General features: G+C 31.2%; 3 protein-coding genes across 3 annotated transcripts in view; 2 read left to right on the plus strand and 1 right to left on the minus strand.

Annotated features, from left to right (window-relative positions):
* LOC105363433 (BMP and activin membrane-bound inhibitor homolog) overlaps nucleotides 1-1,577 on the plus strand; it is a 62,727-nt gene extending 61,150 nt beyond the window's left edge. The window contains exon 3 of the mRNA XM_011501118.1: nucleotides 1,301-1,577. Within this exon, the coding sequence (XP_011499420.1) occupies nucleotides 1,301-1,554 (254 nt within the window). The 3' untranslated portion in view covers nucleotides 1,555-1,577. The remainder of the gene's footprint in view (nucleotides 1-1,300) is intronic.
* A 3,583-nt stretch (nucleotides 1,578-5,160) lies between these two features.
* DCP1 (decapping mRNA 1) lies at nucleotides 5,161-9,249 on the minus strand. The gene is made up of 4 exons (XM_011501119.1): nucleotides 8,360-9,249; nucleotides 7,074-7,712; nucleotides 6,544-6,904; nucleotides 5,161-5,469 (listed from the first exon to the last, which is right to left on the minus strand). The coding sequence occupies exons 1-4, from the start codon at nucleotides 8,569-8,571 to the stop codon at nucleotides 5,194-5,196; spliced, it is 1,488 nt and encodes a 495-aa protein (XP_011499421.1). The 5' UTR covers nucleotides 8,572-9,249; the 3' UTR covers nucleotides 5,161-5,193.
* Nucleotides 9,250-10,313: 1,064 nt separating this feature from the next.
* LOC105363436 (protein dopey-1 homolog) overlaps nucleotides 10,314-19,179 on the plus strand; it is a 29,043-nt gene continuing 20,177 nt past the window's right edge. Inside the window, exons 1-10 of the mRNA XM_011501120.1 lie at nucleotides 10,314-10,948; nucleotides 11,475-11,752; nucleotides 12,120-12,475; nucleotides 13,035-13,210; nucleotides 13,305-13,568; nucleotides 13,970-14,284; nucleotides 15,240-15,539; nucleotides 15,624-16,225; nucleotides 17,584-17,972; nucleotides 18,705-18,967. Coding sequence (XP_011499422.1) covers nucleotides 10,893-10,948; nucleotides 11,475-11,752; nucleotides 12,120-12,475; nucleotides 13,035-13,210; nucleotides 13,305-13,568; nucleotides 13,970-14,284; nucleotides 15,240-15,539; nucleotides 15,624-16,225; nucleotides 17,584-17,972; nucleotides 18,705-18,967 — 2,999 coding nt within the window. The 5' untranslated portion in view covers nucleotides 10,314-10,892. The remainder of the gene's footprint in view (nucleotides 10,949-11,474; nucleotides 11,753-12,119; nucleotides 12,476-13,034; nucleotides 13,211-13,304; nucleotides 13,569-13,969; nucleotides 14,285-15,239; nucleotides 15,540-15,623; nucleotides 16,226-17,583; nucleotides 17,973-18,704; nucleotides 18,968-19,179) is intronic.

Here is a 19,179-nt window from a genome sequence, read left to right on the forward strand (position 1 = left end):
ATATTCTAATTCAATTGAATGATAAAATAAAGAATCGCCACCCTCTGCTTAATAAAGTAACCAATCAATTTAAATTTATCTGTGCAAAAAAAAAATGCATTTCGATTGATCTCGATAATGATGATGGTACGATTATGACTGTTATTTAATGCAAACGTAAGCGTGTAAATGAAAATCCCTGCATTGATTAGAAATAGAAACGCTCGGTAGTGCAATTGATTCGACCAGTTAAAGTTAAGTTAACTCCTCGTTTCGCGATAAATTTTCATTGCTCTCATTTTATCCGAGTGTTTTGCCTTTTCACTTCACGTCGCTCCTTATATACCACCGCGTCGTTACTTTTTATTCCAGTCTTCGAGTCTTTAAAGTAGTGCTTATATAAATGCTGTTGTGGTAAGTGTTGCGGCGTAAAATTATCACTTTGCCCTTCGTGTGGTATATACGTGTATACTTTAATGAAATCTAAAATATGTAAATTCATAGGTGAATGTTGGGTTTGCGACGGAAGGGAGGCCTTTTACTTTGATTGGGCTCGATGTTGGTTAAGGATAAGCCAAACTTCTCCTCGACACTTCATGCAGATTAACTAATGAATAACTTATGTATTACCGTTTAATGCATTAAGCGCATAGATTTATTATAAGCGACGATAATAATGGCTACTTATTAAATTAGAAAAATCGACTTTTCCGGAGCTCTTTCTAAGTCCCCGTTCGACAATAATAAGTCTATTTTTATAGAAATAGTAATTTTTTATTAACTATAATACAATAAATTACAAGAATTTAAGATACTTAACGAGCACAGTACATATTATCAGAATGTGTTTATCGTTATCTTTAATGTGAAATTCAACAAATTATTTCACTAATGATTTTCAAGCTTTAAATCAAATATTATAAAAAAAAAAAAAAAATCTCATGCAGTTTATTATATTTATTATTATAAAACGTATGTCGTAAAACACTTTTGAAGGTTCAACATTTCTACAATATTACAATTCCAACATATTAACAATTACTTAAAGTCTTCGAGATCGTACCCTTACAGCCATGTAACTTAACAGATTTTACACTACAATAATTATATATGAAATATTACAAGCCTTTACGCGAAAGTAAAAGAGTATTTCAGGATATATTTTTTGCGAATACGACCATTTCGTATCAACCTTATCACCTCGTAAAGGCAAGCCCATACGAATATCCTACAGCTTGTCTTCCAAGAAACGTAATTCTTAGCTTCGTGGTGGTGGCTTCCTAACAATCTCAATTTTAAATAATTTTTCTCTTGCTTTCAGTTTTACTCGGCGAGCAGAGGGCATACTTCGGCTCGATGCAGCCCTCCGGCCAAGAGGTTCAGACGTCTGATGGCTGGTTCAAGACGGCGACGATCGCCGTTCCGATCTGCGGTTTCGTCGTTCTCCTCATCCTGGCGAGTCTCGCTATAAGGCTCCTGCAGCCGGTCCCGTCGCAGGGCGACAAACTCAATGGCCTAAGGATGCCGGAGAATGCGCCGCCTCTCCTTGGCCCACCCAAGCTGCCCCTCGTCTGAGTCACTGCGAGTCTCCCTGCCGATACTTCTGCCATCCCTCACTCTCTCACTCTCTCTCTCTCTCTCTCTCTCTCTCTCTCTCTCTCTTTCTCTCGCACACACCCGCTCAGCAAGGGCCAAAGACCTAACTTGCTAGCCTGATTTATTTTCCTACACCGATTTTCATTCTCGTTCAATTCGCATCTTCCTAGATGTTCGTTCGACACGAAGCAAATTTCTCGATAACGTCTCTCGTCTACGACGATTTCTCGCGCGTTTCCTTCATTTCTTATTTCTCCATCACGTTGCGTTGCGCACATTGTGGATTTTTTCAATTTTATTATTATTGTTATTTTTTTTCCACTGAATTCTCAAAATTACGCCAAGTTAATGACAATTGGGCATAATTGATTGTTTTAATGTACATTTATAAGAACTATATAATAATTTCATCGTTTATTAATTAAAATACTTTTTTTATCCACAATTTATTGCTCATTCTTCGTGGTAATACTATCAGAGCTTTTTCTCTCTTTTTTTTCTTCTTTTTTAAACACATAGCTTTGCTACTAGTAAGCGAGACTTATTTTCATTTCTGTTAATCAATTGACCCTACCAAGCGTTAAAAATTAATTTTTCGTTATAAAAATTGACGACAATGCGGCATTTACTCTCCTTATACAATGATTTTTCTTTTTCCAACAACAAGCGGTTTAGAACTGCGGTATTATATATTTTTTTTTGTTCAATTTCAATAATGACCAAATTCTAAAGGATTATGAAAAATAGGAAAAAAATTATAATTAATATCAACTGTCGTATTGCAGACTTTTGGCCAAAAAATTTTTATTAAATTTCCAAATCTTTTTCAATTTTTTACGAAATGAAATTTTAATCAACGAAAGTACAGAATTATTGTAGAAAAAATTTTATTATTGATAATCGTATTAAAAGATTTTCTCATTAGTAAAATTTGAAAAAGCTCTTCAGTTTCTAGTCAATTATGTCTTTTCAAAGAGCTGTAGAGCAATTTTTCATTTATAATCTAAAAATATTATAATTATTACGTTTTAAAAATTTACCCACTCTATTGTAATTAAGCAGCAAAAAAAAAACAAAAAAAAAAACTATAGTGGCTTGTTTAAAAAGTCAATGTAGATAAGATATTAACAGTAAAGACATAATTTTAGAAAATTTGAAATTGTACAGAATTTTTAAATTATTGACTTCTAGTTTATATGTAAAGCTAATAATAAGGAAAGAAAATAATGTTATGATGGGTGAAATAAAATTTAATAGAGCAGTGGCATTTATGGATATAAGTTGAGGTTCTGCAAATTTTATAAGAACAAATTCATGGATTGCTTTCCTGTCATTTTGAGAGTAGTTTTAATCTTTTTTGTACAGGTAGACTGTTTCATTTTGTTTGCTTCCAAATTCATCAAACTACGATTTTCTTATCTAGTTTCCCTCTCTCTCTCTCTCTCTCTATCTCTTTGTACCTCTATCTCGCTCACACCCACTCTCTCATTCTTTCAATCTTTTTCTTAAAATCTATAAAACGAGCCTCACTTGGTTCCATACGGCTGTGAATTTTTCTGAAGGAACGATATTGTACATTATAACTGTGTATAATTATAAGTTTACTGTATACATTTATAACTCGATAAAACTGTTCTTTCTGTTAAAAAAAAATAATAATAAAAAAAAATAAAATAAAATAAAATAAATAAATAAAAAGAAAAAATATATAGGAATGTACATTTGTAAAGAGCGAAAGATAGTAACGATTTTATGATAATTATGAAATCACGACCTCGTTTCATTTATACTGATGAATGTGTGTTGTATGTTTAAAAAAGAATCGACGCTTTCTTACGTAAAGGATGCAAATTGTAAATATAAAACAATGAAAACGTTAAAGAATTTAGCGTAAGAAATAATAAAGTTACGCGTGATTCTAAATAGTTTTTTTCTTAAAATAAGTATCCATCAGTGGACTGCTTTTGAATTTTAAACGATGAAAAAGTCAGTTATCAAAATTTTTTTCTTGCAACATGATAAAGTAAACGATAATTGTTTAAAGTAGAGACTACATACACTTTTAAAGTTGACTATTTGTACATTAGAAAATACAATTTTGTTGGTAAAAACATTATAAACATCATGATTGTCTAAAATTTTGTAAACGAAAGTGTTATAAATTATTTTATATATTGGTAACGTAGATTTTTTCATCGATTTTACAAAATAATTTGCGTTAATTTATTGTCTGTCTTCATGGAAGAGCAGCATTTCACTGTCATAATTTATATTATTTAGAAATATATACATACATACATACATACACACACACATATATATATACATATATATATATATATATATATATATATATATATATATATATATATTTCTTGTAATTCCAGACAAGACAAAAGTGCCGAAAATCGAGGTTTTTATATCTTGATTGTTAGCACACTTTAAATCGTATTCCATTAAAAAAATATGATATTGTGATAATACGATATAATTATAATAGATTAGGCATTATTTAACGATGATATGATATTTCTATATCATTATTACAAATTGTATAACATGACATGTAAAATGGTCGACTCGATGAAGGATCGAGGAACCCGACTGAAAAATATATGATAAAAATACAAATAATGAAAGGATTTTTGCAAAATGTGGTATTCTTTTATTTAATTCATGCCAAATTAATCTTAATGACTTTTTATGCTCATGGATTCAGTTTATTTCCGCTTCTTTTTTTTTTCTTTTCATTTCGGACATACATACAGTAGCACGCCAACACCCTAAAACACTTTTTCTTTGTAAACGAGGAGAAAGGGGTGCGCGTCATTACTCCATAAAATGAGTCGTTCTCGTCGTACTACGTATTAAGTAAGTACAGCGTCAATTTCAGCACCACGGTAGAACAGCGTATCATTTGTATTTCTTTGTTTAATTTTTGTTGTCATCACAGTCTTAATAAAATTGTACCCGCTTTATTCGCACTCTTTGATTCTTTCTCTCTTTATAAATCGCCAAGAAAAATTGTCGCGCTGCATCTGTCAGTGGTTCCTGTACATGCACTGGCTCGCATTTCACATTTTGTATCGCTCTGCACTTTATTTCACGCCAGAATATAAAAATACTGCAACAAGCACTTCGCTCTTTTACTTCCAAAGTTTTGCAAGAACGTTAAAAATTTAAAGCAAAAATCAGCAACGCGAGCGCACAATCGACGATGAACGGTGACACTGACCTCATACGCGTAACATTTGAAAACGCACAATTCCTTTATTGACGGACGAGTCACGTTTTGGTCCAGGCGCTAATACTCGATCAGTCACCGTTTCGACTTATTTCGGTTTTTTTTCGTTTTTTCGGGGGGTTTTTTTTTTTTTTTTTTTTTTTTTTTTTTTTTTTTCTTTTTGTCAAGGCTAGCTCAACGTAGCAACGTTGGGGGCCTGCCTGCCGACGATCATCATGGAAACGTTACAACCTCAACGCGGGACGCTTATCTGGCTCGTCGCATCAGTTTGCGGGTGCTGGATAAAATATATTTTAAAAAACGTAAGCTACGGGGTTGTCGTCATGGTCGTCATGGTCTTCATGGTCGTCATGATCGTCGGCGCGGTACCATGCCTAGGAAAGGATTTCGCTGAATGATTTGACGTAAGCCTCGTGTAGCTTGTTAACGAAATCCGGATCGGTGCGCAATAAATAGCCGAATGCTTGGAGCAGCTGATTCCTCGTAAGAGGCTCGACAGGTCGGTAGAGTGGCTCCGTGGTGTTGGTGGCTGGACTCGGGGCTGCAAACATGCCCGGAGGGATGAGTGCCGGCGCCGACCCTCCACTCGACGACAAAGCTGACGTTTTTGATGTAAGCGACGGCGCTATAAGGTCATCGCATACGTTCGACTAAAAAATATTAACAGGCGCTTTTTCATTTTTGTTCAAAAAGAACGAGAAAATTTATGATAAGAATGCCACAATTGTAAATTATCCCTATTGATAAGAAAGTATATTTTAATATGCAGTATTATTTTTATTTTATTTTTTTGGCCATTTGTATAATATTTATTTATTATCAATATTGAATCCACACATTACTTACCTTTTTTAATATGAAATTATACAAATTAACCTTACGTTTGCGTAAGTCAATGCAGTTATTGAATTTTAATATACAATTAATATATTATATTTATATATAAATATATAAACTTGAAAAAATAAAATAGAAATAAATTCTTATGATAGACATTCATTTAATTATAGTGAATTCGAAAAATTGAACATTGACACGCTTATAACAGTTTTTGAATATCTTTAACCAATATATTATAAAAGATTTATTTTTAATGTAAATGAAAATTTTAATAATATATCTATTGAAATTATCTGAAACAATTTTACACGATTTTTGTCAATTTTTACACAAATGTTGAGCATAAAATTCTAGCAATTTTATGTTCGCGTATAATTTTTAAGATAATATAATTTATATGCTATCAATTACGACAAGCAAGATTATTTTCATTAACACAATGTATTTGCAGTTATAAATTTTATCACTTCAAGCTTATAAACATGATTCATTGTAAACTGTATTGTTTAATGAATTTTTATATCTATTTATTGCATATTAAGAATTTGTTTTTTTCTTATTATCTTCAAAATACATATTGATAATTTATGTTATAAATAATAATTTTTATATTATAAAATTTATATTTATTCAATTTCATTGTATTAAAATTATAAGTTCAATTATTGATCAGATTTTTATTATAAAAACTATATAATTTTTTATGCATATTCATGCAAAATAATTGAAAATTTTCATTAATCAGTTTGTATAAAAATTCAATAATGTTAATATAAACACAATAAAATCAGTCAATATTGCAAAGAAGTATATGCAAAATTATTCAATATTCTACAACCTTTTAGTGAATGTATCAATACTAATTGATGAAAATAAAATTTTACCGTTGAACTGTGTTGAAACAAAGAGTCAAACGAAACTGGATTACTGGATGCAGAATTATTCTGCTTATGAAGTGTTTCATATGCATCAACAAAATTTGATACATTGGCGTTACTTTTATGCTGATTTATAAGGTTGTTTGAATTTCTGGCTGTGGGCGACTGTATCCTAAGGAAGCTCGAGGAACTATTCGTATCGTCTGAATTCATTACAGAATGTTCTGGACATACGATAACATTGCATGCAGATGAGTTGAGCGCTGATGGATATTCTTGATTAATCATTCTGGATACTGTAGGTGCATTTGTATTCGATTGAGTAGGCATTTTGTTTCTGAGTTTCGTTATTATTGAATTTTCACAACTGCAAAATAATATCCATTATTTTACTTTAAATAAGTGTGAAAATTGTAATTTATAAGATAATTATTAATACTTCAATAATAGAACATTCAGTGAAGAGCGTAAACATTTAAAAACCATTAAAAATTAATTATTATGAATTAAAACCTTATAAAATATTGATCGTCTACCTTTGATTATTCATAGAAATCATTCCACCTTGTGATTGAGTCGGTACCGATGGTTGAGGTGTAATGGATCTCTGTTGTTTTTCAATATGCTCTACAGTGTGCGCTGCTGGATGAGACATCAAACGGGCCAATAGAGGCTTACCCTCATTTACAGCAGTACCTGCCTGAGGTTGATCGCCAGCTTTGAAATGCCCGGTATTAACTTTGGCTTTTGCAAAAAAGTCCATAACACTTTTAGATGTAACATCTGGGGCCATTACCATGGCTGATAAAGCTCCGGAAAGCTCTCCGATTGCATTGCTCATTGGAGATTTAGAATCTAATCCCCTAACACCTCTTTCTGTATTATTACTTATATTAGTATTAAAATCTTCTTGGGCTTTACTCAGCATGCTGAATATATCAACATTGTTGGATTTTCTCTGCACAGTCTTTTTATTCTTTGGCGTTACTTTATTAGTAGAAACTGATTCCTTGGCAAGTTTGTTTAGCATCGATGAAATTCGTATACATTCATCTTTATCGTAAAACCAGATACCATAAATATTACCCTTTGAATTTTTGTACAATAAAAATGGTTCCTGTAATTGTAAATCTAAGCCTGGAGTTACTGGCTCTACTTGATTGTTTGTATTTAGTCTGAAATAAATTATTTTTATTCATAAACGAAAATATTAACGAGACAGGTATATTTCTCTACTCAAAATTCTATTAATTAAAGCTTCTATTCAATAAAAAATTTGTACACGTGTATGCGTGCACACACAGAAATAAACGCGCGCGCACCTATATATATATATATATATATATATATATATATGTACATATATAAACATAAACCTACAGAATATTTTATAATTCAAATAAAAGCCCTTATTTGATTAAACTCCCTTAAAAAATATCATAATACTTATGACGTATTGCAATAATATTTTGAACAGAAAAATTTAAAAAAAAATTAATTTAAAATTTTTTAAACAATATTATTGTGCGATGAGCTAAAAACTTGCTCTGTAATCAAGAATGCAAAATATGATTGTGTAAATAAATTTTAACAATAACATTTGCCAGTTAAAATGAAATCGTTGAAGAGTAGGAGAAATCAATATCTGTCTTATTTAATGAATTTCATTAAATTAGTTACCATATGTATTGAAAAGAAAAAAGGAAAGAAAAAAAACAAAAACAAGAATTTCGAAAATCGGTCGATCATCATCATCATCATCATCATCCATGATGCACGGGCAGCTATTTTATCATTAAATAAAAAATGACTTAGCGATTACCTATTCATAATAAGAATGCTGTTGTAGGGTTCACCAATGCGCGAATACACGAAGAGGGCACCCTCGATATCAGTCTTCTCCCACTCGTTATTTTCACTATTGAAAGTATAAAGTGCAACGTGAGTTGCTGTTTCCAGGATGTCCTTGACATAGGGATCAACCCGCTTGAGCGCAGCTACGTTCATACGTAGCTCCGACAGATCGGCCGTCATGTTTCTTCTTTTCCTAAAGTTATCGTCGCGCCGGCTAACACCTTCTCTACAGCGATTATTCGTCACCCGCGCACGAAGCCGTGCGTGCGTTCTGTCCCTTTGTGCTGAGAGATTCGTCGTATTGGCGATTGGCGCAGTCGGTCAAAAGACAAAGAAAGAGAATGCGTCGTAGTCGTGAGTATGAGTCGTGAGGCGAACGATTCTATAAGTCTCCAAGTTATAACCTCGGCAAAGTTTCTCTTCGTCTTTCTTCTCTTTTCTCTTGCTTGCTTTTGCAGCTTATATCGTGCACAGAAGTAATTCGTAAACTCGTTTTAACGTCGTTGTCGTAGATGCGATCGCTGATCGTTCGCGAAAACAGAAGCAGCTGCTTCTACGACGCATGCCATACTGAATAAACTTACTTCTCTCTCACTCACTCTTACTTTTGCGATAGCTTCTTTCTCGTTTTTGCTGCCGGGCTCTACGTTTGCTGCTCTTACTCGTCGTAGGTATTCGAATAGCGAATCGCTATTCTTTCTGCAATTTCGGAATAAAAGACGCAAATACGTGCCCGCCAAATAATACGATGCGTATGTAAATTTGTGTAACGACTGCAGCGCCAAATTCTTCGAACTAACCGTTCGACTGGTGGCTTTAAATGTTACCAATAATAATAATAAACAATTACTAATTTAATTAACGCTCGTGCGTACGTTCATAATTGAGATTCATTGGATTTAATTTGAAATATTTTGTATTAAAATTAATAAATGAAAATTCATACACTTGTCGACGGCAAATGCGTGAAAAAAAAATAATAAAATGAAAAAAAAGAGAGAGAGCGACGTTTACGTTTACGTCATAATGTACATTAAAGCACTCTCCTTGTTCTTTTCGGGTATCGCCGAGTATCCATCTATTTATGGAAATAGTACGATAATATATCTAGATTTTCTGCATGCAAAAAATCATTAAATCCGCTTTTACTTATATGCCTGTAATATTATATTCATATATATATTTGATATTTAATTCACTTGAGATTAGCAATGTTAATTCAATGAAATTAATGCTGGCACTATTTATAAAATTAAACACCGATCCGAAATGACGCACGATTAATTCACTATTTTAATTGTAAATCCGTAAATTCCGAATCTAATTCTCGAATCTAATAAGACTAATCTATTAAGTCACTTAAGTCTTTTAATTATCTGCAATTACAGCTGTTCTACCTCTATTTTCTGTGAGCGTAAAGTGTCAACAAAAAAAAAAAGTTGAGCCAGCAGTTCTACCAACCCGTACGTTCGCCCTGCCTACCTTATATTTCACGAGCTTAACATAACCGCAGTACCATACCACTTTTCAATGTAGTACGAACTGATATGTTATTTTCAAATGTTTCGTTTCATCTGATCGATTATCCTTTCATCATCTTTTCGAATAATGTTTTAAATGTGGTTTTTTTTTTTGTTTTTTTGTTTTTTTTTTGTTGTATTTTTGTTTTTTTTTTGTTTTTCCCCCCCCCCCCCAAAGATAGGCAGCACTGAAGGTATTATTGGATGCTATATGGATACATATATAACGTTTTACGCATACACTGCAAATACTGAGTAGTGCGAGCCGAGTAGAAAAGGACGGAGAGTGTAAAAATGTCTACGAAAGAGGACTGAAGAGCCAGTCGACGAACAGTTGCTGCAAATGTAGTGCGCGCGTTCATTGTACTGCAGAAAATTTCTCGCTTTTCGCGGACGAACGTAGGTGCGGGAAACGCGTCTGCTGGTTTCACTTGGACCGTCTGTTATGCCATCATTATTGCTGTATCTTTCGTTTCTTAATTTTCGTGCCGCTAGAGAGAAAAGAAAAAGAGAGCACAGACGATTGCGTAGTATAACAAATGTCAACATCGCTGAGTAAATAGCTTCATTATTTTCAAGCGATAATTGCATTGAAGTGTGCGTGTGTGTCCTATATAGGCTCGTTGCTGATTTTATTTTACGGTTACCGAGTGTACTACGTTTATTCTCTGACTTTGACATTGACTGTTGTTGCCAGCAAGGCAATATTTCAGGCTGTCTAATATAACGACGAGCATATACATTGTTCTCCTCTGCTATTGTTGTGAGTGCTTGTATCACATAGTTTCTCCAGTTGACTCTTTAAACATTTTATAGTGTAAGGTGGGATATGCTGGTTTATAAATTCTTAATGTTAGCTGTTTCATCATTGAATGAAGATTGTTGGTACGCAAGGATGGTAGTACCAATTAATCTCAGCTCTCGTGAGTGATCATCGCTTCTGTTTTTATTTAAACAAGTTGGAAAGGGAGAACTGCCAAAATGGGTTCCATAGCTTTGGAGGAGTATGAGCTGATGAAAGACTCAAAATATCGAGTGTAAGTGTTACAATGTAATTTATATTCGCAGATGCATCGCATGCAGCCCACGCGCAATCATCCAAGTACATTTATTTAAAATAATTAATTACAGGCGATACGTCTATTATGATTTGTTTACTTTTTAAAAAATATTTTACCTTATCCTGAGAATTATCAGACATAGAATTGTGGAAATTATTAATATATTTTATGTTTTTATTAAAGTATTTCTAAAATATATGTAAATTACACTATCGTGTGCAATAATACAAAGTTTCATTTTAGATCAATTAAGTATTAATTATATTTAAATGTTATAAAAGTATTACATTATCAAACAATAATCTTATGATAAAGTTATTTATATTTTCTAAAAGACTGGACTAATAGAGATTACTTATTAAGCTTAGATCATATATGATATATAAGTCTTTTCTGTTAATTCTTTTTCTCGAAGACTATATATTTCGAAATTATTACATTTGTAAATACACGTAGTTTATGGATTTTTTTTTTTTTTTTTAAATCAAATATTAAATTACAGCTATGTATCAGCTGTGGACAAAGCACTCAAAAATTTTGAGTATACCAGCGAGTGGGCAGATTTGATATCTGCATTGGGAAAGCTTAATAAAGTACTATTGAGTCATATGAAATTTCCAGTAATCCCAAGAAGAATTAAAATTTCTAAAAGACTTGCACAATGTATGCATCCAGCTTTACCACCTGGAGTTCATTTGAAAGCTCTAGAAACTTATGATATTATATTTAAGTGTATGGGCACAAATAGATTGAGTCATGAACTTTTTATTTACAGCGCAGGTATGTTGTCTTACACTATGGGATGGCTAAATTGTTTACAATTAAATTAATTTAATCGACTAAAGGATATAATTTTATAATGCAAAGGTAAAGAGATTTTAATGCGTTTATTATACAACATTGAATTGAAATATTTGATATTTGGTTTGTAGTATTACAATTATAAAACAATGAGGGCAACGGCGTTCAGCCATGCTCGTTATTTTGTGCTTATGTTGTTATTTATCATAAAGTAAAGTACATTAAAGCTATGCTGTGTAGCGCTTATGGGAACTCTTGTCACTTTAATTAAATTTATATCTTGTTAATCTATTAAATTAAAAGTTTCTAATTAAATTTATTACTGTAATTTAAAATATTTTTAAAGGTCTTTTTCCATTATTGGGTAATGCCGCAATGAATGTACGACCATTACTTTTGACTGTTTATGAAACACATTTTGTTCCACTTGGAGAACGATTAAGACCAGGATTGAGTGGTTTTCTCAGTGGTGTTCTTCCAGGATTAGAAGAAGGTTCCGATCATTTTGACAGGACTAATTCATTGTTAGAAAAAGTTTGCGACGGTGTAGGTCCTGAACACTTTTATGCATGTTTATGGGACTGTCTAGCTTCTAATTCTGGAATAAGGTTGCCAGCAATTTCATTTGCATTAACACATTTTCATAAAAAGCTACCAATGGAAGACCAACTTTATATAATGGGGACTAATGTCGATATTATGGTAAGATATTTGCTAATAATTAGATTAGAAAATGAAATTCACAGTGTTTGTTCTTTCTTTGTATCGATAGGCTTATGAAGCAGCATTTAGATATTCTCTTATCACTATACAAAATTAAAATATAAGACTGAATTTGCATGAAAGTGGCCGATGAGTTTGAATAATAATTAATTTAATTTAATGATTTTAAGGTCAATTTCAATATTCTTTTACAATGTTATCTTAGATAAAACCAATAGTATAAGAATACGATTAATAATGATTCATACACTTATCTACGTATTCACAGTATCTTTAGTAATTATCTATCTTATTTTCCTTTCCATTTCATTTATAGTTCATTTAATGGAAAAAATGTTTATTTACTTGATGGACAGTTACGTCGATTTAAATAGTTATATTATATTTTTTTGTTAAATATAAATTTCATAATTGTTAAATGTTTATTTAAACTTAATTAAATCACTCTATGTCATCGACAATTTCATTATATACTATCACACTTGCTTACAATAAACAATAAAGTTTAAATATTAAAAGAAAAATATCTTGAGAACAGGTCTCCGCGTTATGTGCTGGGGTTCAAGATAGTTCTGTATTAGTTCAGAGAAGTGCTTTAGATTTATTGCTTGTTGGTTTTCCTGTGCATAATAGTCAATTGTCGAGGAAAGATATGGTTAATATACTTACCGCTGCTTTAACTACAATATTGCGACGTGACATGAGCTTAAATAGGTACACAAGACCGATTTCTGTATTTATGCTAAAAAAATAAGGGTGGTCGATCGATCGAATTTTATGAAATTTGTTTGATATCTCTTTTTTGTAGACGACTGTTTGCATGGTTGTTGGGTACTGAAGTGAATACGTCAATTTTAAAGAAAAAGGAAGACCGTGGCACAAATGAAACTTCAACTGCGTATTTCGACGTTTACTCCAAGGACATGCTAATAGATGCAATTAAGTCGACTTTAAAAACCATTTGTAACGATAATCCCCAGGATTTAAAACCTTATAGAATTTTGATTTCCTTATTGGATAAGCCCGATATAGGTCCTGTTATTCTCGATGATATTCTATACGAAGTTTATAGGTGAGCAAAAAATTAATATTAGAGCATATTTATCGCTGCTTATTGAAAGACCAATAAATATTTTTTTTATCTATAATAAGAGCTATAAAAATAATATCAATACATGATTACATTTACACACTTTTAATATATTATTTTGCATTCAATATTTTTTCTATAGTTTCCATTTTTAACTCTCATTTCGTATTACATCACACTATTGTCTCGTAAAATTATCTCCTATTTACATGCATTCTGTAAAATAATGTAATAAGACATTGGTAATTCGGTATAGATATATTTTTGTAGCTACATAGAATAACATGCCATATGAATAATAGGATTGCATTGACAATAATTAAATTAATGAAATAATCGTTGGACGATTATTACGCAACAGTTTTAATTTAATATATTTTTAGAACATTTTATAACGCCTGTTCCATAACGAGTAAACATTCTAAATCAAGCGAAGTGATAAAATCTGTGAATCTGTTATTTTCGACTTTGGAGCCACAATATGTATGGATACACTGCGGCTATTTATTTGAGAAAGCTTGTGAAAAAATTAACAGCAATAGAGGATTATGCCAATGGCAGGAAAAGCAAAAACCGATGGTCAAAGAAGTCGGTAGTGGCTTGCCATCGCTGGTGGAAATCTGCATGCTAACCGAGTTTTTACTCGAGACTGTCTCTCTCGATGCATTTATAGATACACCATCCGAGCATTTACCGAGGCAAGCCATTGACTTTCTTCATTTAATAACGTAACTTTCATTGCCAGAGCATTTCATTTGCCACATTAATTTGAAATTATAAACTAAATTATAACATAAATAAAATAAATCAGTAAACGGTATCATTAATCTTAATTACGATCTTAATGAAGATTGTAGATAATATAAACATTATAGATAGCAAGCACAAATGTAATTCTAAATAATTATAAATTGTAAATTCTATTAAATTAATTAATATGAAATAAGTTTTTATCGAGATTATAAGTATCTGTCCCTCCATGCATTAAATATAAATCTATAAACGTAATCTCAAAATCTATTTATATTCACAATAATTATTCATTTTATAAATGTAAAAATGCATTATTAATAATTTTATTCTAAAAAGTTATAAGCCATTGATAAGTAATGTAGATTAAAATTTATGGACATACTTTAATATAAGCTTTAGCTTTTATAATAAATTTTTCTTCAATAAACAAAATATACATAAATTATTTTAAATTTATGTATTTAATTTTCAAATTATGCATTACGAAAAATTTAAAATAATTTTTATAATTAATAATTATTAAAAATATGTGAATATAATAAAAAACATTTTTTATTTTATTTAATTTGTTAATCAACGGCTTTCAAAACAATATTAATTATCGAGGATTAAAATATATTACTTTTTATTTTAATAAAAATAACTTTTTTCTTATATATATATATATATAATGATTTTAAATTACATTTAAATAAACAAAATGATATGCTTAATATGCAATATATAATGAGGTTATATTGAAAATGAGATTTTTATACTTATTTTGTATATATTAATTATATTCTTCTTGAATTTTATATACATTTTCCATTTTCTCAAATGAATAAATTCAGCATATACGTGGGATTGATCGTAAGTGTTTTAAAAAGAATTATTTTCTGTTTCTTTTCGTGAATTCAGCCTCTTTCACAGCATCATCGATAAACTCTCAAATTGCATAAATTTTTTACTACCCATGGAAATAACCATGAGTTTGAAGCTATGTGGAAAAATTCTGTCGAAAGTACAACCAGCCGTCTCAGCAAATTCAACGGTTGAAAAGTCAGAAAGCGGCGAGATGAAATTAGATTCAAATGGGACCGCATTACCCATCGAAAGTGGTTTGGCTGCAATTCCCTTGGAAAAGAGTCAGTCGGACAGTAAATTAAATAAACCCACCGCTGTCGAATTGACCCATAATTTATCGGATCGTAGCCCTAGGTAAATTTTCAACCTATTTATCCGCTTAATTATCGATAGCCTTTAAATATTTTGAAACAAACCATTATGTATTTGGTTTCTTAGCCCAAGAAGGCGTGCCAATTCGAGCGGTGCTCCTAAGAAGAACGACAAAAAGACGAAGAAAAAATCAAGCAAGAGCACGTCTAAACTATCGGATGCCTATTCAATTCAGGTGGACGTAAGCAGCATTTCCGTTATCGTTAGCGAAGACGCAAAGTCCCCAAGCTCCATGAGCCGTAACAAGAGTTTGGAGGACTTAAACAGCAGTGATTATCAGATTGATACCGCCAGTCTAGGTTTAAGCGCGGACGGAAAGACTACCTTCGGTGCGAGGGATGCATCATCGATGTGTTCCCTTAATTCGGTGAGTCGAGGCCCATCCCCGGCTCAGCAGATCCAGCACTCTATGTTGGAAAAATGCCTGCGTTTGTACGAGAAATTTTATGTTAAATTCATTATCCGTCGCGTTCTTGAAGATAACATGTCTGTGCCAAGACTAAGTGATTATGAGTATCATTTTGGTTGCTTGAGAATGCCTTCGTGTAAGGAAAGCTTTGACGAGCGTACGAGGCATCTGGAGAAATTGTTGAAATCAAAGCTTGACCCTGAGGATTTGAAAGTATATAATCAAAATTCACCATCTCCGTCGGAAATTGAACCAAAGGGTAAGTTATAATCGTCTACCTCGACCCTACGTAATAATAGTTTACATTGAATTTTTTAAATATTCCATATTTATTTGAATTTATGGGCTGGTTTTCTTTGTGATTAATTTGTGATCAGTTTAAGTAATGAGTTTAAGTAATAGTTAAGACGCATGTCTTTTTTTTTTTTTTTTAGAATATGTTGTATATACTAATCGTGAGAAATATTGATCAGATACATTTTGATTAAGAAAAATTTTTGATTTTATTGAACATGATATTTTTCAATTATCAATTTTTATTCCAACATTACGCACATGCTACCAGCATATAGAAAACAAAATGCACATAAATCAACTTCATAAGTTCATAATTATACCATTTGATTAAATGTAGAATAATATTCATATTGGATGTGTATATTTATGAGATATGAGCTTTCCTTAATTTCCATAATGATTTAATAGATAATAACAATAAGAATAGATTATCAATGATTCACTTTTAATTTTTAACAATAAACATCTTAACATCTTAACAACAATATCTTGTTTGTCTATACATAACATTTTAAAAATAGAATTTAGTAATGTTACTAGTCATCCCTCTTTAATCCTCGAACTTACGTATTTTACATTAAATACATAAAAGCTCCACTTTATATGACATAACTGATTAAGTACTCAGCAGTTTATTAAACAAATTCAATGCGAAAAGTTAATGTGTCATATCATGAAAATAAATGTATCAACGATCTCGACTAGACTTTGATAATATATATTAGATACGATCGACAGATGTACGAAATCCCCATTGACTAAGAATCTTATAAATTATTTTATATCAACTCAATCTATATTGATTTTTTTTTATCGCGCGAGTAGATTACAATAGTATATAAAGTATTTCTAAAAGTTCTTTTAATCATTTTTAAAGCCAAAGTTAATCGCAATTGGTAAATAAGTATACCGATAAGTGAAAAAGATAAGACTGTGCGAAAATTGCAAAAAAGGTAATACTATTTTATGTTCTTTTATCAAACTGTCATTTGTGAAAATCAGCCTTTATAATCTTAAAATTTTAACGATTCATAAAGTTTTCAAGATTATTTTCTAAATAATACACGATATAGATAGTATATACAACATTTATATTTATGTCTACGTATTTATTTATTTTTTTTTAATATTTTTTAATAATTGCAAGAAAAAAAAACAAATAATAAAGTTCATTATACCGGATAATCAAGTATTTTTAAATTTATGGAAATAAATATTTAAAATTTCATGTATTTTTTTTTTTAACTATAATTACTCAATGTAATAAATAATGTTAAAAGCAAAGATTCTTCTTTCTCTCTCTCTCTCTCTCTATTCAAGGATATCTTGTGTATCCCTACGTGGAATCGATAGATTCATCGTATTGGGAAGAGGTATTGAGAGTAGCATCGAGTTTACTCGTCGAGTTGTCCACCTTCCCGACGTATTTCTTACCGGGTGACGGCTTATTGGAGGAGGAAGAGCCACGGGATAACGCCAATCTGCCGAAATGGTTGAAGGTCTTGATCGTTTGCAGCTGTTGGCTAAATGTGCAGCCATCCCTGCAACTCACGAGCATTGCCACACTTCTGGATCTTATTGCATTGTCGAAGGCGCACAGCGATTCTGCTAGACAGACTCATGGAGAAGGTGTCACAACTGTCGTCATTGTGCCCCTGCTCAAGCAGTGGCACATAACGTATCTCAAAAATTACACCGACGTCTTTCAAGTACGTCCGCAATATTTTTTTGCCCAACTTTATGTCAGGCGACGCTTGGCAAATAAAAAAATAAATAAATAAAAATAAAAAAAACAGTGCTTCGTTCTTTAAAAATTACCATTACATTGAAGAATAATAATGAGAGTATTTTAAATAGCGGGCAATTTTTATTTGATCTGTTTTATATATATATATATATTTTTTTAATAACCTTCAAAATTTTTACGATTTTCGCGAATGTTCATATGCGTATATAATTTTTAAAAATGACAAATGTATTCGACTATTTTATTTTATTTTTTTCAATTTAATGGTATTATTACTACTTGCATTAATACATTACGAATGTACAACATAAATTTAATACACTGACTACAAATATATATTTATATATTTAGTGTTTTGAACGAACTTATCTTAATAATGGAATGAAACTTTTACTTAAGAAATTGATTAAAATTAACGAAAAAAAAAAAAAAAAAAAAAAAAAGCTTAAAATTGATAGGCGGTACTCTTCTACACGGTATGTATCAAAATATTTTTCTGTAAATGATAATGATAACCGTTTTTTCTTCGAAGTGATTTAAAAAAAATGTCTATAATAATATTACATCCGATTATTTGATAAAGTTCGCGCAATAATTAATTTTACGTAACGATATTGTTACGTAAGATTGATTTTACCAAAATGTTAACTTAAAGAAAGTGATTAAAAAAATCGTGGTGATTTTGTAATTGCAGATGCTGGCACATAGATTATGGAATCATCTTGGTGAACTACCTGTACATAAGTTTCGAATACGATGTGTCGAGCTTTTGCACGAATTACATCATGCACTGGATGATTCTTGTGACGCAGTGGAGGATGCAATTGGTTTGGCACTGATGAACGAGAGTATGGAAAAGAAAATCGATGCATTTAACAGATTCGTGACATTATGGCACCTTGGACGAGATATTGAGACCAATCCGAGATTAAGAGGCTGTTTACGAGGTTTTGATAAGTATGGACAATTTTTTTTTTCTTTTGCTCACTTTTTTTTCTTTTTACGCCTTATTATTTTCGTCGCTATTATTAATCTAAATTGAACGACACGTAATAAGCTGATTTATAAAATATTGCCATAATAAATATAAGCACACGCGCAACTATTTTTAATATTAATATTAAATGTTTTATGTTTATTAAAGCATTGTTTTATCTAATGTCAGAATG

The sequence above is a fragment of the Ceratosolen solmsi genome, unplaced genomic scaffold (genome assembly GCF_000503995.2).
Source record: "Ceratosolen solmsi marchali unplaced genomic scaffold, CerSol_1.0 scaffold57, whole genome shotgun sequence".
Classification (NCBI taxonomy): domain Eukaryota; kingdom Metazoa; phylum Arthropoda; class Insecta; order Hymenoptera; family Agaonidae; genus Ceratosolen; species Ceratosolen solmsi.

What these genes read in the sequence shown, in the direction of transcription:
- DCP1 (XM_011501119.1), bottom strand. Translation starts at nt 8,571, where the DNA reads ATGACGGCCGATCTGTCGGAGCTACGTATGAACGTAGCTGCGCTCAAG. An exon ending in AGCATTCTTATTATGAATAG is followed by an intron (nt 7,713 to 8,359) that starts GTAATCGCTAAG and finishes AATTTATTTCAG; the next exon opens with ACTAAATACAAACAATCAAG. An exon ending in TGTTTCAACACAGTTCAACG is followed by an intron (nt 5,470 to 6,543) that starts GTAAAATTTTAT and finishes AATATTTTTTAG; the next exon opens with TCGAACGTATGCGATGACCT.